The following is a 26,877-nucleotide window of genomic DNA, read 5'->3' as shown; positions in this document are numbered from 1 at the left end:
TGTATGTCATTGGAAATACCCACATCCACCACCTCCAATATCAGACTGAATGTTATTTACCATTCATCGGATAATAACAATTCCTTTATTGAGGAATGTATGGATCTCTTCACCTCTCAATTGATAGGCTCAAACAACAGGATCTTCCTTGGAGACTTCAACATCCACCGGCGAATTGAATGTAACAGCCTGGTGGACACCTTTACAGCCTTTCTCAAAGACATCGATCTCTGTCAACACTGCCTTAAATCCACATACCTCAAAGGTGCCATCCTTGATCTAATAATCTCCAATTCACTGAAACTACAGTCACATGGCCCCATTTCAGTCGACTGGTCTGATCACATGCAGATCCCATTCTCCATCTCCGGCTCTTATACCAAAACTGCCAGGCAACCCAAGAAAGAGAGAATATGGTTCAGGGATTGAAGCCATGGCCACCATGGCCTTTCCTTCCCTAATCTCGGTTACACCCCACCGTAATATTAAGGAGGCCACCGATCAACAAATTTTCACCACTATAGTGTTAACTATCTAGATCAAATCCCTCCAACCCCTGGTTCTCAAACGAACTCTATGAAGAAAAAAAGCTTATCAGAAAGAGCAACAAAGAATGGAGATTAGCTCCCTCTCATCTGATTATGAATAAGCTTCGCTTAGTGCGAATACAGTATAAAGACTGAATCTTTAGAGCCAAATCCTCTCCCTTCAGAGCACTTGTGAATTCTGCAAAGATCAGGCCAACGCACACATTCGAGGGTCTAGCACAAGCTACAAACCCCTCCACAACTTCAGCTCTTGAGCCATCAGGGACCTACTGCAGCACATTCGTGGATTTCTTTGACTGAAAAGTCAGAGACATCCATACCTCGTTACACACCAATGAACCTGTAGAAAAGGAGACTCTAAATTGCAAGGCAATTAGTCATGGTCTTCTTTCTCCCCCATTTCCGAATAAGCCCTTCAGCGAACTATCTGCAAAGTTGAACCCTCGAACCCCCTTCAGGACACCATTCCTGGGTCTATCAGCAAATCTCCTGCCACACACCTACTCCCCCTATGGACCAACATGGTCAACTCCTCTCTTCAACAGGGCCAATTTCCAGAAAGGCTAAAAGTGGGTGAAGTTTCTCCTCTCTTGACAAAACAATCTCTTGACTCGGAGAGCATGAACAACTACAGCCCAGTCTCCACACTCCATTTTTAGCCAAAGTGAATGAATATTGCATTTCTTCCCAGATCACTTCACACATTCAAACAAAGAGCCTCATAGAATCTCTCCAATCTGGTTTCTTTCAGGGCCTCAGTACATAACCTGCAATCCTAGAAATAGTCACCAACTCCCTCAGAAGTCTTGACTCTAGGAACTCCTGTCTCTTCGTCATCCTGGACCGGTCTGCTGCATTTGACACTGTCAACCTTTTGGACCTCCTTTGCACTCTTGAACAATGCATGGGCTGTGGAGGCGCAGTCCTCAATTGGTTCTCCTCTTACCTAACCAACTGCACCTAAATTATGAAAATGGGCAACAAGTTCTCAAGACCAGTCAATGTAAATTAGGTGTCATTCAAAGCCTGAGCCTGTCCCCACCCCTCTTTAATCTGTAACAAGAACCACTATGTATGATTTTCAGAAACCCTGGGATTCTTTTCCACCTCTATGCTGACGACACTCAAATATCCATGAAAAAAACCTCCCAGAAGACCTTGCCCTCCTTTCAATGCTGCTCCTAAAGATTCGGTTCTGGATGTCTAACCAGCACCTAAAACCCAACCCAACAAAACAAAAAAATATTTTGATGTTACCTCCTGAGAGCAAAAACTCCAGTTCAGAAATGAATTGCCAACTTTCTCATACGGGATGGCTGCCCTGACATTGTCCAGAGTGCTAGGTCCCTAGGTACCACCCTTGACAATCATCTAAATCTCCAAAACCACATCTCAGTCATGGCCAAAAACACATGACACCAAATCAGGCAGCTATGGGGCATCAGACAACTGATCCCGTAACAAGACCTCACAACAGTGGTGCAGTCTCTCGTCCTCTTCAGACTAGACCACTGAATCACCCTTACCGTAGGCGTTCCCAGAGTTCATCCAGGCCCACTGAGAGCAACTCTAAAAGCAGCAGCGCGCTTCTTACTGGGTCTCAAGAAATGTGACCATATTTTCCCTGCTCTGCTACCCTCCAATAGCTTCCCATTGAAACTCCTGCCCAATTCAAAACAGCCTGCATTAACCAGAGATCTCTGCACTCCTCTTCACCCTACTATCTCAGGAGCAAATAAGCATTCCAGAAATGCCCAATCCTTACTCCTGGAACCCCCTCTTCAGTTTGGAATGGTACATGAGCCAGTCATTCTCTGGTAGTGCTACAAGAATCTGAAACTCCTTACCTCCCTGCATTCGACTAACAACCTGCATAGTCACCTTCAAAAAGGATCTCAAGTTCCTCCTATTTGACAGACACAGGGTTAATCACACCCGACCATATCTAATACTCTATCCAAGAGCAGAACTACCTTCATTGTATGTCCCCACCATCCTAATCAATACTTGAACCATGTGCATCCCTATCCAACGACTTTGTTTGTCCTGGTCACAGTTACTGATGTATTATGTCTGAATGTAAATATTATTACTCTAACTAGCTGCACCCTCGTATCATGCTACTGTTAGAAAGTGCTCTTACGCCTTCAGGCCATGTCCGTGCTATATAAAATTGCAAAAATAAATAAATAATTAAAATTTTAAGAAAGGCTTTGCAACTGAAGGGAGTGTTTTTTATCCTTGCATCCTAGGCAACAACAGAAAGAACAGTCTGGTGTTTGCTCCCTAATTAGACTACCTAAACCAGCACATGCTACAGTAAAATCCTGAAATAAACAAAACATGTCTAGTAAACTATGATGCATCAAAACATCTGGTAGTGTGATGAATTAACATTATATCTCCTAAATTATAAAACACTAGACCTAACAGATGACAATATGATTCTGGAATAGATTGAATCTTTAATGATACATAGCCATTTACATTTTATGAAATGTCAGTGCATTTCCTTCCTAGGAGGACCTTGTGAATACTGTTGGCGAATGTGCTTCATTAGGAGTCCATGGAATTGCCATGTGGGGAGACCTTACTTTGAGCAAAAGCGTGGTAGGTCACATCTAATCTTATATTTTCTTCTGAAAATTGATTGGGAAGTTTATAATCATTATGTGTTTTGCCTTTGGGTGCAGTATTTAGAACACAGATGAAGGCTGAGAGATGTTAAATGTGCTGTCAGAAGTACTGAGGTCGATATGTATTTCATAAACTGAAAGTCACAAACACAGGTCTCACAGTTTATGTTTAGACTATTTGGGCCAGATTCACAAAGGTATACAATGATCTGAGGTTCAAGGTTAGACCTGAAGTTTAAGTTTAGATTTAAAGTCCTACATTTTAACCTGATATCTAAGTTTAGATTTAAAATCTATTTTTAGACCTGAAGTCTAAGTTTAGACCTGAAGTCTAACTTTAGAACTGAAGTCTAAACTTAGACTTCAGTTCTAAACTTAAACTTCAGGTCTAAACTTAAACTTCTATTCTAAAGTTAGACTTCAGATACAAACTTAGGACCTGATTCACAAAGGTAAACTTAGATCTGAAGTCAGAAGGCGCGGTTCACAAAGGTAAACTTACACCAAAAGTCTAAGTTTAGACCTGAATTCTAGGTTGAGACCTAAAGTCTAACTTTACTAATAGTAAAGTTAGACTTTTGGTCTAAGTTTAGTCCAAAAGTCTAACTTAGACCACATTTTTAACTAGTTTACCTTTGTGAATCAAGCCCTTAGACTTCAGGTCTAAAGTTAGACTTTAGGTCTAAGTTTACATTTGTGAAAAGGGCCTTTCGTTATATTAAAACGTGGGCAGAATAAAGAATTTCATTCCTAAATTCTCATCATCAGTAAATCATGATTACAGGCTTCTTTGATGTTAACAGGTATCATACATGGAAATGTGCTCTTTTCTCTGTGAATTCCTCCCCATACTTATCATTCTACAAACTATAAAGTTGTCTCTTGTGTATAAATTTGTACTTTTTTCATTTACATAAACCTTTTCGGAAAATGCATACAAAAAAGCATAATTCATGCCAAAAACAAGATCAGGCTTCAGTGCAGGACTAGTATTGTGTTTACAGTGTATACAGTATAATTAAAAATTGTAGAAATACAAATTATTGGACCACCCTCAAGTTCAAGTTCAAGTTTAAAATTTGTATAGCGCACTACTCACCCAGAGGGTCTCAAGGCGCTTGAGGGAGGGGGGTGCTTTACTTATCGAATATCCAAGTTTTTAGTTGTTTTCTGAAGGAGAGGTGGTTCTGTGTAAGGCGGAGGTGAGTGGGGAGAGAATTCCAGGTCTTGGCCGCTAAGTAGGAGAAGGATCTTCCCATGGTGGATCTTTGGATGCGTGGAATTGTGGCGAGGGCTTGATTGGACGATCGTAGTTGGCGGGTGGGGGTGTAAAAGAACAGGCGCGTGTTGAGGTATTCGGGTCCTAGGTCGTAGAGGGCTTTGTGTGCGTGGGTGAGGAGACGGAACGTTATTCTCTTGTTGACGGGGAGCCAGTGGAGGTCTTTCAGGTAACTGGGAATGTGAGCTTGGCGGGGGATGTCTAGGATGAGTCTGGCTGAAGCGTTTTGGATGCGTTGGAGTTTTTTTGTAGTTTGGCTGTGGTTCCGGTGTAAAGGGTGTTTCCGTAGTCCAGTCGGCTTGTGACCAGTGCATGGGTGACCGTCTTTCTTGTTTCTGTGGGGATCCAACGGAAGATTATTTTGAGCATACGTAGGATGTTGAAGCATGATGATGAGACAGCGTTGACTTGTCTGGTCATCGAGAGGGAGGAGTCCAGGATGAAGCCCAGGTTACGTGCGTGGTTCGTTGGTTTGGGTGCGTTTCCCAGGGCCGGTGGCCACCATGGGTCGTCCCAGGTGGAGGGGGATGATCCTAAGATGAAGACTTCTGTTTTGGCCGAGTTCAGTTTTAAACGGCTGTTCTTCATCCACTCGGCTACTTCTTTCATCCCTTCGTGTAGGTTGGTTTTGGCAGTGTTTGGGTCTTGGTGAGGGAGAGGATTAGCTGGGTGTCGTCTGCGTAGGAGATGATGTTGAGGTTGTGTTGGCGCGCGATGGATGCGAGGGGACTCATGTATACGTTAAAGAGGGTGGGACTGAGTGATGATCCTTGTGGTACGCCGCAGATGACTCCGGTGGCCTCTGAACTAAAAGGGGGGAGGCGGACTCTCTGGGTTCTTCCGGCGAGGAACGAGATGATCCAGTCCAATGCTTTTCCTTGTATTCCGACGTTGCTGAGGCATTGTATAAGGCTGCTATGACAGACTGTGTCGAAGGCTGCGGAGAGGTCAAGTAGGATGAGGGCAGCTGTTTCTCCGTTGTCCAGTAGAGTTCGAATGTCGTCTGTTGCTGCAATGAGGGCGGTCTTGGTGCTGTGTTTGGCTCGGAAGCCGGACTGTGAAGGGTCGAGGGATTTGTTGGATTCGAGGAAGGCGGCGAGCTGACTGTTGACGGCTTTCTCAATGACTTTGGCAGTGAATGGAAGGAGCGAAATGGGGCGGTAGTTCTTAAGTTCAGTGGGGTCTGCTGTGGGTTTCTTCAGGAGGGCGCTGAGTTTGGCATGTTTCCGGCTTTCCGGGAAGGTAGCGGAGTTGAGGGAGCAGTTGATGACGTCTCGGAGATGGGGTGCGATAATGTAGTCTGCTTTGTTGAAGATGTGGAGGGGACATGGGTCGATTGGCGATCCTGAGTGGATGGAGTTCATCAGGCGGATGGTGTCTTCAGTGGTGATTCGGTTCCAGGCGCAAAGGTTGTTGGAGGGGAGTTTTAGTTCAGAGGTGGGTGGGGTGGACTGGTCGCTAAAGCTGTTATGTATGTCAGCGATTTTGTTGTGGAAGAACGAGGCTAGAGAGTTGCAGAGGTCTTGGGAGGGAGTGATGTCATTGGTGCCGGCGGTGGGGTTGGTAAACTCTTTGATGATGTTGAATAGTTCCTTGCTGTTGTGGGCGTTGTTGTCGAGTCGATCCTTGAATGCTGATTTCTTGGTGGATCGGATCAGTTGGTGGTGTTTGCGAGTGGCGTTCTTGAAGGTGGCCAGGTTGTCAGTGGTTGGATTTTTTCACCAGGCTTTCTCGAGGGTGCAACAGATCTTTTTGGATTTCTTAAGGTCATCATTGAACCAGGGGGCTTTTTTGCTACCTTGCTTGATTTGATGGTTTTTCAAGGGTGCTAATTCATCAGCGCTGTGGGTGATCCATTGTGTGAGGTTGGTGGCCGCTTGGTTTGGGTCCGATGAATTGGCAGGGGGGTTTTGGTGAAGCGATGAGAAGAGCCAGTCGGTGGTAATTTTGTTCCAGTTTATGCGGGGAATTGGTTGTGGGTGGTTGTGGGTCGTAGTCTTTTTGTAGTTGAAGTGAACGCAGCTGTGGTCCGTCCAATGGAGAGCTGTGGTGTGATTGAAGGAGATGTGCTTGCTGGAGGTGAAGATTGGGTCGAGCATGTGTCCGGCATAGTGGGTGGGGGTGTCAACGAGTTGTTTGAGTCCGAGATTGGCGAGGTTGTCCAGAAGGGTGGTGGTGTTGCTGTCGTTGTTCTTTTCCAGGTGGAAGTTGAGGTCTCCCAGTAGAATGTAGTCCTCGGAGGGGAGGGCGTGTGGGCTGTTGAAGTCAGTGATGTCTTCGCTGAATTGTGTGCGGGGTCCTGGTGGCCTGTAGATGATGGTGCCTCTGAGTGTGGTCTTGGGGTCGGTGTGGATCTGGAAGTGAAGGTGTTCGGCGGCTGCGAGGTTATCGTCGGAACTGGTCGTGATGTGGATGGTGTTCTTATGGACGATGGCGATGCCTCCTCCTGTTTGGTTGATGCGGTCCCTTCGGATGATCTTGTAGCCGTCCGGGATGGCTATGGCGATGTCGGGCGTTGATGAGGCGTTCATCCAGGTTTCTGTAAGAAAGTCGACGTCCGACGATTTGGTGTCGAGTAGGTTCCAAAGTTCAATGGCGTGTCTGTGGACCGAGCGGGTGTTGAGCAGGATGCACTTCAGGCTGTTAGTGTCGGAGCTTTGTTTGGAGTTTGTGGATTTGGTGTGGGTCCTGATGCAGTCGAACTTGCAGGAGTGGCAGGTGAAGGGTCCATGGGTGTGTCCTGGGGCGGATTGGTAGCAGTCTGGGAGTCAGCCGGGATTAAGTGCTGAGAGGGTTGCAGCGTCGTACGTTATGCGGGTGGAGTGGATTTTGCAGGGGCCAGGGGGTTTGGCGCTGGGTGCGGTCCAGGCGCGGACGGGTGTAGACGGGCTTACCTTTGTCCGCCTTCGGCGTGCATGGGGCGCCTCCGCTGCGCATGAACGCTGCGCGCAAAAGTCTTCGTCATGTGTGGATAGTGGAGGGGGGCGGAGCGAGGGAGGAGCAGCTGGGATGCGGGAGCGGGGTGGAGAGACGGGCTATGAGGCACAACAACAACAAAATGGCAGCAAAAACAAAAGCAAAACAGGGCGAGACTGGGGCAAAGTCTGTGGTGTCTCCAAGATATGGGCAGAGGCACAATCGGGCACAAATGACTTAAAAAGCAATGAGAGCAGTGCAATACAATGTAGCTCCACGATACCAGGCAGCTCCAAATGACAATGCAGGCAGTGAGAGCAAATGCAAAAGCAATACAGCGCTACGATATCACAAACAATCACAAAAAATATCACAAATAATAATGCAGCAATGCGCAAATCAACTATCAGCAGCAGTGATCAGAATGAGCGTAATAGCGCTACGATACCAAGAGCCAGGGAGCGTGGTGAGCGACCGCTTCTGAGCGAGTCAGGAGGGTCACAGCGCAGGAACAGACGGGACGATCTAAAGCTATCTGTGGGAGGGAGGAGCAGCTGGGAGGCGGGAGCGGGTGGAGAGACGGGCTATGAGGCACAACAACAACAAAATGGCAGCAAAAACAAAAGCGAAACAGGGCGAGACTGGGGCACAGTCTGTGGTGTCTCCAAGATATGGGCAGAGGCACAATCGGGCACAAATGACTTAAAAAGCAATGCGAGCAGTGCAATACAATGTAGCTCCACGATACCAGGCAGCTCCAAATGACAATGCAGGCAGTGAGAGCAAATGCAAAAGCAATACAGCGCTATAATATCCCAAACAATCACAAAAAATATCACAAATAATAATGCAGCAATGCGAGCGATGCGCAAATCAACTATCAGCAGCAGTGATCAGAATGAGCGTAACGGCGCTACGATACCAAGAGCCAGGGAGCGTGGGGAGCGACCGCTTCTGAGACATACTAAGTCTGGGCAGTGAACTCTGCTCCTCTCACAGAGTTTGTGCCTGGAGCTGAGTTTTATTTCTCACTCGCGTTAGTCAACGTCAACTTGGCGAGTGCGAGCAAGGAAAATCCTCCTCCTGGCGAGATTTTTCCGCATTCCCAATCGTCAATGTCAAGTTGGAAAGTGCGAGCATCGATAATCAGCTTCCCGGCGAGATTTCTGAACTCGGGCGCTCAGATTTCTCATTGCGAGTGGTTGCATATGCTTGCGACCGCTTGTGTTCGGAAAAAGTCAGTTTGCGTTGAGAAAGCTGCCCCTCGAGTAAAAAATCTACTCAAGTGGCAAAAGGAAGCAGCGCCTGCTTGCTCTGTGCATGGTTCCGTTCAGGATGATGGCGCTAAGTGGACAAGCACCCGGCGCAGAAAATCACTGCAAACGGCATTCATCTAATGCACTCTGCCACTTGTGCAGCTCTGTGTAGCGAGGCAGAGTTTTTATTTGCACTTTGAGGAGTTCCACATAGCGAACTCCACCCAGGCTTAATTCATACATCAGAAATAGAGAGGAGAGAGGATGTGGTCTAACGGCTAGACTGCCGACCTTGGAGCTGGGAAACTAAGGTTTGAGCCTTGGGGTCGACTCCACATCCTGTGATTTTGAGCAAATCATTTAATCTCCCCGCGCCTAACAAAAATTGAATGTGTCCTTGTGTTACATGACTGGTGCTCATATAAAGCACTCCAATACCTTTGGGTCGAGTTTGCTCTATATAAAACTGCAAAACAAATTACAAATAAAGTAATTAATTATCTGGGTCTTATAGAGTTTTTGTGAATTTTCTCCCTCTGTATTAACAAGTCTCACTCCTAAGACTCACAGTCTTGCATGATATCAAATTAGTCAGACATCATTTTGGCCTTGTCTTTTATTTAGAGACCTGGGGCCAATTCACAGAACTAATCTGAGAGAAAATCCTAAACTTACTACTTTTGGTATTCACAGAAAGCATTTAGTAGTAGTAAAGTTAGGACTCCTAACTTTACTACTACTAAACTGAGACAAAATCCTAACTTTACAAATGTTGGTATTCACAAAAGGGGTTTAGTAGTAGTAAAACTGCAGCGATTGCAGAATGCAGCAGCCAGACTAGTACTGGATATCCCCCGGTTCAAGCCAGTCTCCCACAGATTAAGAGCCCTCCACTGGCTTCCAGTGAACAAAAGAATCAAATTTGAATCTCAATGCTTGGCCTGTAAAGCTCTTCGCGGCACAGGGCCCCAGTTTTTGAGGACTAACCTGAAATGGTATATCCGGCTAGAAGTTTAGGATCAGCTTACACAAAGCCTCTACAAACACCTAATTTCAAGAAGGTCCATGAGGTGGAAGGAGCTTCCTGTTAGGGACAGTTCAGACCTGGAACCTTATTCCAATCTCGATAAAGAGCAGCACATTGCCTATGTGTTTTAGAAGAGCACTGAAAACCTGGCTTTTTGCCATCTGATGTAGCTTGTATCCCATACCAACCTCACTCTGTCCTCCTGACTCTAGCACCAAGATGCTCTGGGCATTTGTGCGCTGTATAAATATACAAATCAAATCAAATAAAATTAATTGCCCAGTCTGGAGTCCCTCTAGCAGTGTTTAGTCAGAGAGGTTTGATCTGCAGCGCAAAGGTTTCTGATAATAATTTATACAACTTCATTTGTTACAATACTACCCCTAAACAAAGCTCATAGTTATGTCATGTGTTCAAAGGCTTAAATACTTTTTTACTAAAATACATAAAACCCTAATTACAGCTGTTCTGGGAATACTACATCAATATACCCATACCCAAAATTACTGGTGCCACAGGTATTGCTGGTACCAGGATTTTGGAATATAAGTGAGACATTGAGTGGCCCCTTAGAATAAGGGAGATATGGTGTCATTGAATGTAACTACATCCAATTACCGAAACTATTTCAAAGTTTCACCCCTTTTGCCAGCGGGAAACCTATTCAGCTTTCAGCTGGTGGAAATTCCATGTGGAAAATCTCAGAGGCCCTGCTAAAAATCATGCTCATATAACTATTATGACATACAATTTACTGAGTGCATACAGTGCACCCAATTACGACAAAATGCAATGTTCTCAGTACAAATGCAAACTAGCGCCTTCAATGGAATGCCCCTATATTTTCGGTCAGGTCAAAATGTGCACCCAAGTGATTAATGTTACAAAACAGGCCGTATCTGAACAGCCAGAGTAACTTTGGGCACAGAAATTGGGAGCAAATGTAGATGCAACCCAGATGCACAGGTATGCGGCATTGCCACATCCCTTGTGATATCCCCATTTGGCAACTAGTGTTGGTTATGGCCCACTTTTTAATGAAGATGTTAGTTTAAAATATTCAAAACTGAAACAAATAAACCTTTGAAAAGAAAGCCAGCTTGTCTGAGGGACCAGTGAGACCAGCCACACAGATCACTTGCCAGAGACAATCACAAATCAGTTGAGAGTGAGAGGGACATTCCTTGTATGGAAAGAGAATGGATACCAACAATTCCTTCAAGCTAAACAGAAGGGGGAGAGGTGGAGAAAGTATTCCCAGGAGCCTCAAAGGGGATGGGAGTGGAAAGGCCTACAAAGGCAACTGTAATATCAGCCCCTAATAGCATCAAAAAAGGATCCCCCATATTTGTAAAATTCTTTATTTGAGTAGGTGAAGTTGTTGCCAGCCTATCACCAGAAAGGAGACCGACTTCAACTCAGGTAGTTAGTGCTTCTAGAAGTAGAATTAAGAACCAACCCTAGATTATCCGTTTTTTATCCTGTAGTATATCAAATGTCGTAATACAGAATATGTCTTGCTCTATCTCAACTGATTACTTCCTTGTTATTTCTCTGTACTATCCCCATCACCTGCTAAAACTATTATTTGTAGCTACTGAATACTGCCTTCTTTTTGCCCCGACTGCTAATTGGGTCTGCTGTCTTCTGTTACTGCCAAAAAACAAACATCATCCTAATAGAATACAACACTAGGTATCCCAGCTAACATCTTCAACATGACCCCCTGAAAGACAGAAGCTGCTGAGACTAAATTAAAGGACATCCTTTTAAACTTGTATTCCCCCTGGATTCGTAAAAGAGGTCAGCTCTTGTGAATTTGGGTGTAAACTTATCTTGTGGTAAGCAGATGCGAAGTCTAGCGTTGAGGATACTTTAGCACCAGATAATACAGCCAACATTTATGAAATATTGGGAAGAGAAAATCTGACAACTATCACAACTCTATTTAATGCCCTTGAGTTTACAAACAAGTGTATCTTTCTGTTGGATTTGTGAGCAACAACTATAGGAGAAATCCACTCGGTAGCCTTTACTGGTTCTTTCATAACATGTGAAACTGCAAGTGCTGCCTCTTTTTTGAGCTTTATTCTGTGAATATGTTTTTTCATCAATTACTTGCACCTGAACATGTGGTTCAACATTTGGCTCTTACTCCCAAATCATTCTGTACAGTCCAATCTAAAATGTCTTCTTCTCTTACTGATACAAAAACCTCAGCCACAACATACCTTCCTTTGTACTCTATACTAGTGTGAAAATAACATATCATTTTAATCAGCTGACCACAATGCTCTGAATCGAATTTGTTAACCCATTTTATTTTCTGATAAAATATTCTAATGAAAACTAGAGTCGAACATTGGCTCAGCCTTAGCACCATTTAACTTTTTTGCTAGACTTTTGGGTTACTAGTTTTTTCCACTCAATTGCAGAACAATTACTACTACGTCTGTCTTTTCTTTTCACATATTTGTTGTTCCTGCATCAAACCATGAAATTACCCTTTTTTCCACATTTGTTGCATTTGGTCTTCACTGTTGGACAATATTTCGAAAATCTCTTATCTGGAGTGGCATTAATATGTTTTTTATTACCAGACTCCCATTTTATCTTCTTCACACAATACATCATGCATTCTATTTGTTTCCTCTATACTTTTATTACAGTTTTATAAAAAATTATCTTCGGTTCTCTCATCACAGAGTCCCCCAAACTTGCAAAAAGGAGCTATTTTTCCTAAATCAGATATATACTCTTCTACCGCCTCGCCCTCCCTTTATGTAATTTTGCCAAAATTATAGGCCAAGCTTAGTGCTTACTCTTGGTAGAAATTGAATACCCCCTAAGTGTTTAACCCTCTCTCCTCTACTTGATCTAATTCTGGTAGATGTTCTATAATTTGCTGCCATTCACACTCCAGACAATGGAAAAGTAACATTACCTTCCTTTTCCATTCCAATGAAAGGTTCCGTACAGCAGCATCATTTTGAAATGATTTTTTCCACTCCCCCCACTAGTACGCATGATTCTTCAAGTTGGGTCATAAAACATTGTTGAGAGAATGACGTTCTGCATGCTTGCTGTTAGACCAGACACTTTTTGCAGATTTATCACCAAACCTTTTGCCTCCCATTTTTCTGCCCCTGTTTTCGTTGGCTACATGATTCTGCGCACATTACCACTGCTGGTCAGTGCTAAAGTACATATCCTCTCTTTATAAATTGTAATATGATTGGTTATCCATGATTGGCATATTTGATATACTGGTAAGTGCCTAGTAAAGTGCCCTGAGTGTGCTAGGGCCTGTAAATCAAATGCTACTAGTGGGCTTGCAGCACTGGTTGTGCCACCCACACGAATAGTTCTGTAAATGTCTCTCAGACCTACCAATGCAGTGTCTGCTCGCGAAGTTGTAAACTGCCATATTGCCATGGCAAGTGCACCCACTTGCCAGGCACAACCCCTCCCCTTCCTTACATGTGAGGCACCACTAATGTAGGCCTAAGGTACCACCATGGGCAGGGTACAGTCTATGTGAAAGGTGTGACATGTACTGGAATGTGTGACATGTCCTGTGTATTTCATTTTTCACTATTGAAAATAAGCGTGTAGGCTTATCATTGGGGCTTCACTGTAACAATTTTACATATGTGACTTGAAATAGGGACACGATGGAAGAATGGAGTTTAGGCTCTCTGAACTCTGAATGTATTAATGTAACTTTGGTGAAGATGGTTTTTAAATTCTGTGTTTGAAAATGCTACTTTTGGGAAGCAAGACCCTCAGTCAAGTCATTATAATCTCTATTAGGTCTTGTACACTCAATCACTTTATGTTCACTTTTTTCTTCTTTAGAATCACACACCTCTTTATTGCTTCATGATATCATGTATTTTATGCATTATCAACTGTTTGGAACTGTTCTCTCCCATAACTTCATCTTTTTACAACCACCCAAATGGAGTTCTTTAAGTTTTATGCTGAATTGCGATGACAGATATGTTTACACTGCCTGTAAGCAAGTTAACAGCAACTAGAATTTATTGTTGCATGTCGAGTTCCTCAGGTTTTACATCAAAGTTATGCCAGGACTGTGATACTTCTCATGTAATTATTTTGATACTTGTTAACATTGTGACTATGACTTTAACATGTATGCCATCAGGTTACTTCACATCATTCTGATCCAACAGGGTCTATTGATTTATTCAACAGTTAATTTTATAATTTCATTAACAGACTTCTTCCACTGTGTACCCAGTTTCTCGAACTTTTTTTAATCACTTTCTTCACACGTAACTTTATTTATTCGGCCGGTTTCTCTCACGTTCATTTGAGGCACTTTGAGTTTAAGCCTCATTATCCCTATTTTTACTTCAGGGTCATGTATGCATGCGTTTCTCCATCACTCGCACCATTTTGGGCACGGACGAATTCAGGTAAAGAGCTGCAGTTCGTCTATCAGCAGGGTCTTGTAGCACGTCTCTGTAATTATCAGCATTCATTGGTTTATTTTCGGTTCACTTGCCGGTACAAGCTGTTTTTGTTTTATGACTGTGACTGTTAACAGTTAAATTCACATCCGACATTTTTATAATTTTGGTTTTCAAGTCCCACAGGACCTCGTGTCTTGATCTACGGCCCGGTAAGACTATCCAGAGACACTGGTTATCGTGTCTCAGGGTGGTGAGTTTCTGCATGTTTTGTACGTATTTATAATTCGTTCACTGCTCTTCATGTCAGTCATGACATTTAGCCTAATTTGTTGGTTCCCGTTCTACTTTGGCATTTAGGTTGTGTGGACGTAGTGTCTTCCCACGTGGCCTATATTTACCATTTCGAGATATTTGTTCTTGCTATTTATCCTTGGTGACTTTCTGCACATTTTTTAATGTACTCACTCGATATTCACATTTTCACGCCCCTCATGGCACTCTATATATAATTGACCCAGCGGGTCTTTTCTTAGTGTGACAGGAAATATTGTGGCCCAGCCATTCGGACTGCACTACCTAAGTTTATTCAGGTATTTAGTTGTTTTGTTAATGACACATTCCATGATCTTCATACACGTTCACACAGCATGATGCATGGGATCTTCTAGTACTTTAGGTTCACTTCATGTTCTTCTCACAGATCTGCTTGATGTTGTAGACTATCTCGTTTGCGGAATATGACTCAGTGTCATGTTGTTCACTTGTTGGATGCTGCTTCTCATTCCTTTCTTTCTTTTCTTTAGGTTTTTATTCATTTTTAACCTACGCCACTACAAGACCTTGCAGTTTCTCTCTTACCATTGCTATATCTAATGTTTTTATACACGCACTCTCAGGGGGCTCGTACTGTCTTTATTTATTAACCCCTTCGATGCTCATGACGAGCTCAGCTCGTCATGAGGCACGGTTGAGCTGTGCTCATGACGAGCTGAGCTCGTCATGAACAATGGTAAATCAGGGAATGCAGCACAGGAGGAAAATATCTCTAGCAGCCAAGGTGTTAATGATACCAATACCAATGCCATTATGTTTATTTACTTGTAGATTCCCTGAAGAAGGGCAGTTGTTTATGCCCAAAATGCATTGGGACTTACCTATAACCTGTGAAATACTGTCAACTTGTATTCCTCACAACTGATTGAAGTTCTCTTCTGGAGACTGATGATGGTTGCTCAATAAATGAAAAAGATATTTTTGAGCCATCAATTATACCTTTTGTATTACTTTATTGTTCACTGTTAAAAATATATGTTGTGGTCTTATGTCTATACTCTCACCTTTGTACCCACTTGTGATACATGTTACAAGCAGAGTAGTATGTAATACACTACATCAGAGTGCTTGATAGTAGCGCATTTGAAGGCTTTGACATTCGTCTTAGTTCTTTACTTTTAGAAAGTGGGCATTTTACCTCTTTCCCATTCTGTGTTTCTGACTGTTTGTTTATTCAGCAATTGGTGTTAGAGTGACAGGAGCTGGGGATGTGCATTCACTCTAGACAGTCACTATGGGGGCTAAGGTGAGCCCTGCTTGTATGGGGGACTCATTGCTTGACTGAATAGACCTGGTCTGCATTTAGAGTGGTGGGAGGACTTTTGCTTGCACCTGAATAGGCTGTGCTTATTTTTCACAGTGCTGTTTCCACCCCCTGTGGTTATGCAGCACTAGGGTGGACAGGACTGGTTCGAGAGACCCTTGCTACGAAGAGAACAATACCATAATGGGGTATAAGTATTGGACCTAAAATCTCAAGAGACTAGATTACTTCAAGAAACAAGAGGACCCTACCATGAAGAAGAGCGAACAACTGTGTGAGGACTGCTACCCTTTCTGTGTGAGAGGTGGATAAGCCTGCAGTTGCTGCTTCTGTCTGTGGTGGAGAAAAAGGACTGACTCTTTTTGCCCTGCTGTGGAATCCTGCTTGTGAAGAACTCTCTGAGGGCCTGTGTGTGCTGGCCTCTTGTTCTGGGAAACTCAGGGATATCAAACTTTCCATGTGCGGTGCCCTACAATTTTTACTTTGGGCAGAGCTCTGTGTGCTGTGCTCTACTAGCTTTACTTTCCTGTGCTCTACCATCTTTACTTTGGCAGAACTCTGTATGCTCTGCTCTGCAACCGTTACCTTCACAGAGCTTTGTGTGCTTTGCAGGTGTTCTGTGTGCTTTAGTGTTCCCAGCACGCTGTGTGGCTGGCTCTATTACAGCACTGTGTGCTTTACTGCCTGAGAGCTCGGTGGGCACCCTGATGTATGCCATCAGGCAGGAGCAGCTTGCCTGGGGCCCGGCCTGTAAACCGCCTGTGTCCCTAACCCGAGATCCCTGTGCGGCCGCAGCACCAATTCCTTAGGGAACTAGGTGCTGCCTAGCAACCTCCTGATGAGAGAAAGAGAAGCCATGACTCACCACAGCCCAGCCCAGCAGGTGGCTGGGCTGTCCGGACACCACAAGGATGTTCTCCAGTAACCAGGAGTTTTGCCACCTGCTCTCCAGGGAAGGAAATCCCTTGCAGCTCCCAGTCCATGTAGCAGGGGTGCTGACCTGAGGAATCTGCTGTTCCCGGCCAGGGGACCGGGTAAGTGCCCTTAACCCCCTCCTCCTGGCATCTTCCAGCCCTCACCATGGTGCCGCCTGAGCGTGAGCAGCCACTAGTAGGAAAGAAAGGGGGTACAGTCAAGCCACCTCACGGTAGTGCTAGCAACTGGTGGCAGACCTGAGATGCTCCAGCCTCAATCTAGGACGCATTGGGAGGGTCAGGCCGGTTGCCACCAGCCAGTAGTTTGGCCGCATGCCCAGCTGGGTTGCAGGTCCCTGAACTCATTTAATTATGAATTGATTTCTGTGAAAAGTGTGTGCACTGATTCCAACACACTGAAAGTGATTTTTGTTTGTCTAATTGACAAAAGTGCATTGTTATCAGTTTTGGGCACACTAAGGTCTGCCTGTTTTCTAATGGCCTAGAAGCATTCATGCAATATAAAAAACATGTTTACTCTGTGGAGGATATTTTATAACATGTGCAATCCTACCAGTAGTTACTTGATGCACTAACTGTGATGTTAGGCATTATGTTTTCAGTATGGTATTCAATTCTAGGTATTAAGTAGTGCACTAACTGGTATGTTTATGGCAAAGGAATGTATGACATAGGCAATGTATATGTCATTATGTTATTGTCCTACATGTGATATGATGACAATTGCCTGGTTGGCAAAGTGATCTATGATCTGTGTATTGTTATGACATTGCCTAGTGGCAAAGTGATGTATGTGATTGTGGTCTTACGTGTATATATTTATTACATAATTTATATTTTTATATACCCCTGTGAGGAGTCTCTTTTCGTGGTGTACCTAGTGTTTCACTGGTGTGTGTGTGTGTTGCGCATTTACACATTGCCTCTGGGATAAGCCTGACTGCTCTGCCATGCTACCATGGGGGTGAGCAGGGGTTATCTTGTGTTTGTAACTCTCTTACCCTGACTAGAGTAGTGGGTTCTGCCTGGCTTAGGTGCATACCCTAGCCAACCAGAAACCCCATTTCTAACACTTGCGGACTACACATAAAAGCAAAGATGATCTTTAAATCAGCAACATGGGTAATATTCACAATGAATAAAATGTAAATCCAAAATAGCATTCTAAATGCTACGACTCTGCAAAATATATGCCCCTGCACATAGTTCAGATATAATCAGCTGCAAAATGTTAGTTATATATAAAACAGATGTACTCCAACATGCAAGGCTACCATTTTCTTCTTTTACCTCACATGCTGTTAAAAGGTTCCTAATAATTTAGTAGGGATGTGTATTAGGTCAACAAAACTTCATAATACAGAGACTGAGTCTTCTTGTATCATGAGTAAATACCAGTTTGGCTAGCTCACAGTACTGCATCTAAACTACTAACCCTCCAGAGCTGTAGATGGTGTTGATAACCTCAAACATCACCACTCCCATTCCCAGGGACGTCATGGAAATAAATCTAACCCTTTTAGTTGTCACTTTTGCATGCCCAAATTTTCACAAACAAAAGAAACAATTATACATTTTCAAATGTTTATTGAAAAGATCTAGTCCTTGTAAATAAAACATGAACTATGATTATTAGAAAGATTAGACACATAATTGTTATAAGCATCATTAGTATGGTGAAAAACACACACAATTTAACCATATTAATTGTTTCTAATGTAACTCCTATATATCACTAATGTTTCTACACTAGCGATCGTATGATGGTAATATCCTTCTTCCAGACCCTTTTTGAATGATCTAACCCAAAACCTTGGTGTAGTGTCTCAGGAAGCCGTCCTCTGTGTAGTAACAAATGTATCCCATCTAAGTTTGCAGGCTTGCACAATTATGCTTGTGTGGCTATCTTCCAAGGTGAAGGTCAGGGCCTGCAGAACTGCATCTTAGTCACAGATCACAGCAGCTTCCATGATAACTGCGGTGTGAAGTGCCTCTCACCAAATTCAACACAACCGCTGTTTAAATAGTAAAACACCGGCCTTATCTAATTCTGCTAGAGAGGGAGAATAGCATTGTTAGTTAGTCTGGAGGTAAAGTGTAGCCTCCTATGAGTGAGCACATAACAAAGCAAGGACACTGCGTTCTAGTATGTGTCCCTGGAACAAACTGTGCAGACTACAAAACAACACCTACCAAAAGGAAATGTGTGTGACGTTTTCTAGTGTTAACGAAAAAGATGTTCAAATCACCATCTTACAAAATATGCTTCGTCAAAAAATGGACTCTAAGGGGCACATGCATCATTGTAGGAATTTGCATTTCCTAAATTGCGAAAATTAGGGAATCGCAATTTAGGAATTGCAAAATCCTATGCATCAAGAAATCCAATTTTTTTTTAGGATTTCTTAATTTTCGGAATTTGCGATTCCTTAATTGCTAATCGCAATTAAGGAATGGCATTACATTGATTCCTATGGGCCTAGAGGCCCATAGGAATCAATGCCGTTTGCATTTCTTTTTTTAGGAAATTGCAATTTGTTGATGCATTGCAAGGGTGCAGAGGGGGGTCCAAAGGACCCCCCCTGCACCCCTGAAATGTATTTTAAAGTGCATGTTTCACACACACATGTCCTAAAGACACGTGTGTCTGTAACATGACACTTTTCAAAATGCATTTTTGTGCTGTTATGAACAATTTCGCAAATTAACACGAGGGTCAACCTCGTGTTAATTTGCACTTCCTATTTCAAAATTCACATTTTTTTTTAAATGATGCATTGCATTTAAGGAATTGCACAAATACGATTCCTTAAATGCATTCGCATTTTTAGGAAATGCAAAAAAAAAATTTGAAAAAATGTTTCATGCATCCCAAAAACGTATAAAGGAAGCACAAACGGCCGAATTTACCCATTCGCACCGTTTGCACTTCCTAAATAGGTTGATGCATGTGCCCCTAAAAGTGGAAGCTAAATATAATCTCTATAAGATTGCAACTCTTCTTAAGCTCCAGCAAATAAAACAAGAGCTACTGCTTCTATCACTCCTGCTAATGTTCAATGACAACTTGCCACAATTATATGCTTTTCAGTGTTGCTCTTCCTTATGAGTCTTTGAGCGTTGCCCCACAAGCCCCAGAGCTGAAAAATAAAATAGCAATAAAGTTTATTTATTACCATTTTTTTTTCAGCAACCCATCCAGAACTAAGTGTCAGGACGGGATGGGGCCATTGCTGCTGAGTGGTAACAGCAGGGAGTTGTGCGCTTTAAAATGTGCATGTCTCTTTGGCCGGCCATCTTGCGACAGCCAGCCAGACATGTGCATTTTAAACTTCTCTAGCCTTGCTGTCTTAGAGAAAGTTCAGGCCTCCAATGTTCTTAGGAGCGCTGAGAGAGTCAATCAATCAATCAATCAATCAAGGACATTTATAGAGCGCACTAATTACCCGTAGGGTCTCAGGCGCTGGGGGGAGGGGGGTGCCGTTACTGCTCGAACAGCCAGGTCTTCAGCTTCTTCCTGAAGGAGAGGTGGTCTTGGGTCAGGCGCAGGTCGGTCGGGAGGGAGTTCCAGGTCTTGGCGGCCAGGTAGGAGAAGGACCTTCCTCCTGTTGTCGCTCTTCGGATGCGGGGGACGGCGGCGAGGGCGTGGTTGGCTGAACGGAGGTGGCGTTTGGGAGCGTAGAAGTTGATTCGGTTGTTGAGGTAGCTCGGGCCTTGGTCGTGTAGGGCTTTGTGTGCGTGGGTGAGGAGGCGGAAGGTGATTCTTTTGTTGACGGGGAGCCAATGCAGGTCTCTGAGATGTCCGGAGATGTGGCTGGTTCGTGGGATGTCGAGGATGAGTCTGGCTGAGGCGTTCTGGATCCGCTGGAGTCTCTTCTGGAGCTTGGCGGTGGTACCGGCGTAGAGGGCGTTGCCGTAGTCCAGTCGACTGGTGACGAGGGCCTGGGTGACGGTCTTCCTGGTCTCGGTGGGGATCCACCAGAAGATCTTCCGTAGCATGCGTAGGATGTTGAAGCACGCCGAGGAGACGGTGTTGACTTGCCTGGTCATGGAGAGGGAGGAGTCCAGGATGAAGCCCAGGTTGCGTGCGTGGTCTGTCGGCTTGGGTGCGGTGCCCAGGGCGGGAGGCCACCAGGAGTCGTCCCAGGCGGAGGGCGAAGAGCCTAGGATGAGGACCTCCGTCTTGTCTGAGTTCAGTTTCAGGCGGCTGGTCGTCATCCACTCGGCTACCTCTTTCATCCCTTGTGCAGATTGGCTCTGGCGGCGGCGGGGTCGTTGGTCAGGGAGAGGATCAGCTGGGTGTCGTTGGCGTAGGAGATTATGTTGAGGTTGTGATGGCGTGCGATGGCTGCGAGGGGGCTCATGTAGACGTTGAAGAGGGTGGGGCTCAGCGAGGATCCTTGCGGGACGCCGCAGATGACTTCGGTGGCCTCTGACTTGTACGGTGGTAGGCGGACTCTCTGTGTTCTTCCGTCGAGGAAGGAGATGATCCACTCCAGAGCCTTCTCCTGGATTCCGACGTTGCTGAGGCGCTGTACTAGTGTGCGGTGGCAGACAGTGTCGAATGCCGCGGAGAGGTCAAGGAGGATGAGGGCCGCTGTTTCTCCGTTGTCCATAAGGGCTCAGATGTCATCGGTGGCGGCGATGAGGGCGGTCTCGGTGCTGTGGTTGCCTCGGAAGCCAGACTGTGAGGGGTCGAGGGATCCTTTCGTCTCCAGGACGGCGGCCAGCTGCTTGTTGACGGTCTTCTCGATGACTTTGGCTGGAAACGGGAGGAGCGAGATGGGGCGGTAATTCTTGAGTTCGGTGGGGTCCGCTGTGGGTTTCTTGAGTAGAGCGCTGAGAGAGTCGGCTCTATCCAGTCCTGGCACTGCTCTCATGCTGTGAGAGCAGCACCAGTATTGGGTAGTGCAATTCCCAGCACCCAGAGCTGCTAGAAGACGATCAAGGAAGGACGGTGCGCTGCCTGAAAGTTAGGCGTTAGGAAGGTAAGTTTATTTTTAATAATTAATAATTTTTTGTTCCCCCGCCCACCACCAGTGGTACATGCCAGCTGCCACTGTTCTTTTCAAAAGTCTGATTGCGTGCTAAGTGCAATTCAAGTACACATCTGCTTCCTGTAGCCTCCTGCTGCATCTGACTCCATCCTTTCCTTACACTCAGTACCACAGACAAGCACCCTGTACCACTACATGGCCTCTCACATCCACAGACTCCCAGCGAAAACACAGGGTAGAAAACTGTAATGATCCAAGGGAGGCAGTTGAGTAGATGGAGATAGATTTATTAGATGGCATACAGAAACAGCCAACCAGTTCAGTTAAAGTCTAAGGTAGAGTAATTCCATAGTGGAATGCACCTAATGAACATAGCAAGATTCTTAGAATACATTGAATTCACATTTAAAGGGACAAGGTATCAATATGCAGTACAAGAAGAAATAAAACAAACCAAGAATATTACATCATCTCCTTTTCTTAAAATAATGAATTGTCATAAAAGAAAGAAAACACAAGAGAAAAGGAAAGAAAGGCAGAAGGAAATAACAGTCTGATTACAAAATTCATTTGTAAACTTACTCTCTAAATCTCAAAGGTCTATTTACAATGCGAGAGCTCTTCCTGGTACCAGTGTCAGCGGAGGAAGTATTATTGAGTACAGAAGTATTGGAGGAAATTTCAGAAACATGTGAGAAGGAATTAGCTTTAGAGGGAACACCAGAGTCACGGACAATTTTTGCAACTCTATTAAGATTCCACCAGAAACCTCCTTCAACTTGTATGGCATTACCTGTAACTTTAACAACTTTTACAGGAGGTCCAAACTTGCTTTCCCCTTTGCTGACATGCCCAGACTTCCTAATCCGCACACAATTGCCAACTTCCAAAACACTCTCTTTCGTTCCTTTCCTTACATCAAAATATTTCTTTTGTTTGGACTGGGCAAGCAAGACATTACTTTTAACAATGGACATGAGACTAGAAACATCTGAACTTGACTTAATCCATTTGGACATCCACCCAGGACAAAATGAAGTGTTAGGCTTCCGACCTCTCATTAACTCAAAAGGAGAGATCTTAGTGGAGGAGTGAGGAGTAGTTCTGTAAAACCAAATCATGCTCTTCAAAGCTTTACTGACCTCAACATTGCTGCTTCTAGCCCACTTCACACAATCGCCAACAAATCTGTTCATCCTCTCAACGAGGCCATTCCCTTGAGGATGATAAAGAGAACTCTTGACATGCTTGACCCCAGACTTGAAGAGAAATTCGACAAACTCATGGCTCACAAATTGCTTCCCATTGTCGGAAACCAACACTTCAGGAAAACCTTCCCTGCTCCACACATCACAAAGAAATTCAATTACACTTTTGGTATCAGCGTCTTTAGTTAGTTTAAACTCAGGCCATTTGGAAGCATAGTCAACTAAAACCAAAATGAACCTGCACCATCCACTGAGCATGGAGTAGGGGCCCATTATATCAATACCCAACTTAGCCCAAGGACGATCTGGACATTCAACTGGCATAAGAGGGGGAACCCAAGTCTTGAGACTCTTATCAGAAGATTTACATATACAACATTCCGCAACAAAAAAATCAATGTCTGAATCCATGGCAGGCCACCAGAACATCTCGCGAATCCTTCGTTTAGTGAGAGAACAACCTAAATGACCCTCATGAGCTTTGACAATGATGTCTTTTCTAAAAGCAAAAGGAGGGATAATTTTATCATTGTGTAATAAAATACCGTCCTCAATGGAAATCTCATGCCCAACTTTAGAAAAGGGTTGGAGAGAAGCAGACAACACTTTTTCACGTGGCCAACCCATTTTAACAAAGTTGCAAACATCTTGAAGAATACTATCCTTTTCAAAAGCCTTTCTCCACTCAACTTCAGAACAAACTTGTAACTCAGGAATGTCCACGCAAGCAACTAAGCAATCATCACAATCCTCATCAATAAGATTTGAAAATGGGATGTCGGCATCATCGTCACACACAGCAGGAGGAAAGCGGGACAAGAAATCAGCCCTTACGTTTTTTCCCCCGGCAATATGCACAACATCAAAATTGTATTGTAAGAGCCTGGTGACCATTCTTAAAATCCTGGGTGTACAACACTTGGTAAGGCCACCACCCAAGATGTTGACCAAAGGTTTGTGGTCGGTTTGAAGTAAAAAATGCCTACCCCAAATGAACGGTCTGAATTTCTCAATGGCCCAGGTGCAAGCCAAAAGCTCCTTCTCTATCACAGAGTATTGAATCTCAGCCGATCTCAACACTCTTGAAGCAAAACTGATGGTTCTTTCCACACCACCTTCGTTTTGTGTTAAAGTGGCACCAAGACCGACACAACTTGCATCAACGGTAAGGCAACAAGGTAAGGCAGGGTCAAAGGGCTTAAGTACAGAATCAGACGTTAGGGAAATTTTCACTTCTTCAAAAGCTTTGACACAATCTTCACACCAAACAAATTTGACCCCTTTTCTCAACAAATTACTAATAGGACGTACAATGGTCGCATAATGGGGAATAAACCTGGAGTAGTATTCACAAATACCCAGAAGAGACTTAACCCCAGTTTTATCAGACGGAGTAGGAGCTTTAGAGATGGCGTCCAAAAGTCCAGGTCTAGGCTTAATTCCGTCTTGTGTCAAAATGTGGCCGAGATACTCAACTTCCGTACACATAAATTTGCATTTTTCAAGTTTCAAAACAACACCATGATCTTGAAATAAACTAAGAACATTATCCAGAACACAATCATGAGAACCTACATCTTTGCCAAAGATCAAAACATCATCTTGGAAGACTGTTACACCCTTAACACCTTGCAAAATATTACCCATATCTCTCTGAAAGACCGAAGCGGCCGACGCTAGACCAAAAGGCATGCGTCTATACTGAAATGTACCCAAAGGGGAAATAAAAGCAGTAATGTGACGGGAATCGGGATGTAGCTCAACCTGGTGGTAGGCACTGGCTAAATCAAGTTTGGTGAAGAACTTTGCTCCTTTGGTAGCTGCAAAAAGATCGTTAATACGGGGAAGGGGATGAGAATCTACCCAAATCTCTTTGTTGACTGAGCGAAGGTCAACACAGACCCTAAGTTTGCCATCCCTCTTACGGGCTACGACCAAAGGCGAAAGCCAAAGAGAGGATTCAGTAGGTTCAATCACACCATTCTCACATAACATTTCCAGTTCTTTCTTCAAATCATCTCTGACGCTGAAAGGCACACCCCTACGTTTGTGTTTAACAGGTGTTGATCCTTCTTTTACAATGATCTTGTGCTTGAAGCCTTTTATTTTGCCCAATTTTGAACTAAAAACAGAGGGAAATTTGCATTTGAGCATTTCTAAATAATCAGAACATGTAGTAATAAAAACTTGTTCCCTCGCACCAGGTTTAAGTGTCATTCCGAAAAGACCCTGATGGAACCAACCCAATATATTGAGTCCTTTAATCGCAACATAAATTTTCCCTCTAATCTTCCTTCCCTGAAAACATAAGATGTCTTCAAAGAAGCCAAGGAGACTGATCCTCCTTCCTTCGTAAGACACAGGAGCACGGTCTGGAGGAAGAAGTGGACGAGTGTTATTCCATGTAATGTCAAATAAATCCTTATCAATCATGGTGATTTTAGCACCAGAATCTACAAGCAGTTTCAAAATTTTATCACCAACAGCCACATCAATAATGGGGTCAACACAGGAATCAGGATCACCTTCGATTATTGATTCATCAGGAAAATCAGAGACAACTCCAAAAGTTATCTCAGAATCTGAAGAAGAATCAGAATCTACAACACCCACAACAGGTTTATCGAAACTTTTCTTGTTTTTCAATTTTAAGCAGACCTTAGCAAAATGTCCCAACTTTTTACAATAGTTGCACACAACGTTGGAAGCAGGACAAGAAGAACCTTTAAGGTGTTGGGAGTTGCCACACCTTATGCACATTTGAGAGGAAACAGCTTTATTCCAAACTTTACCTTTAGTGATATTCGGTACGGATTTCTTTTTATTAAACCTAGAAGAGGGATTTAAACTTAAGGCATTTATAGGTTCAATAACTTTGTCCTCAAGTTCTTTGAGAGAAACCATGGATGTTTCTACACTTTTAGCTAATTTAATAGTGTCGTCAAGAGACGGATCGCTCAATGCTAACAACTTTTGTCTGATGTTCTTATCCTTGCAATGACACACAAACTGATCCCTTATAAGTTGTTCATTGAAGTTCTCAAATTTACATTCAGATGCTAATCTACGTAAGATAGAGATATAAGTATCAATATCTTCGGAATCAGCTTGTTTTCTCTTAAAGAAAGTGTGTCTACGAACCATAAGATCAGGTTGTTTATCGAAACGTATTTTAAGTTTCTGAATGGTGTCACTATATTCATCAGAAACAACACCTTCAGTAACAGGTAGGTCAGGGAGGTGTTTGTAGACTGACCTGCCCTCAAAGCCTAAGGAGTGTAACAGAAGACATTTTTTCCTTTCAGGGCGAAATCTAGATGCTCCAATAGCTCCTAGATAATTCTCAAAAGCATCATGCCAAATTTCCCACCTTATAGAAGGTTCGCCGGGAGTTTCCAGAAAAGCTGGAGGTGGATTAACTGACTGTAGAGTAGACATAACTTGAAAAATAATTGACCAATAAAATCCATATTATCAATAAAGCAATGTAAATACTATGAACAGAAATGTGAAATATTAGCCAAAAGTTGTGTATAATAAAAACTGTGTGCACAAGCGTTAAATATGGGAATTAGTATCAAATAAACAGAATAAAGGTAAAACAGTACTTTATGTTCGTAATTTAAACAAAAAGAGTTGTGCGCATCAGCGAGTGTTCAAGAAGAGCTGTGCACATAAATACGTTGAAAACGAGAGTTTGTGAATACACGAGAGGAGTTGTGCGCATAAATGACTTGAAAACGGGAGCTGTGCGCATCAGCGAAAAATTGGTTGCTAAGCAATGAACGCTGTGCGCATCAGCGGTGAATGCGCGAAAAATGTAGACAAGAGCTGTGCACATCAGCGGTGAATGCGCGAAGAATGTTTAGTACGTCATAAAGACGAATGGTAGGACCAATCCAGGCAGTCGAAGCATTCGTCCAATGAAAAGGAACAATAGAAGACGTAGGGTGATGACGTACGACGCTCTTCACAATGCTCTTCACAAACGTGATGACATGGAGGCTTGTATAGACGTCACAGGACTGCACATGGAAAC

General features: G+C 43.7%; 1 protein-coding gene across 1 annotated transcript in view; it reads left to right on the top strand.

Annotated features, from left to right (window-relative positions):
- LOC147750541 (hyaluronidase-like) overlaps positions 1–26,877 on the top strand; it is a 234,813-nt gene that overhangs the window by 181,853 nt on the left and 26,083 nt on the right. Inside the window, exon 2 of the mRNA XM_086936554.1 lies at positions 3,069–3,158. Within this exon, the coding sequence (XP_086792680.1) occupies positions 3,069–3,158 (90 nt within the window). The remainder of the gene's footprint in view (positions 1–3,068; positions 3,159–26,877) is intronic.

This window comes from Lissotriton vulgaris, chromosome 1_1, assembly GCF_964263255.1.
Source record: "Lissotriton vulgaris chromosome 1_1, aLisVul1.2, whole genome shotgun sequence".
NCBI classification, from domain to species: Eukaryota; Metazoa; Chordata; class Amphibia; order Caudata; family Salamandridae; genus Lissotriton; species Lissotriton vulgaris.
This window is presented reverse-complemented; position numbering and strand designations above follow the sequence as displayed.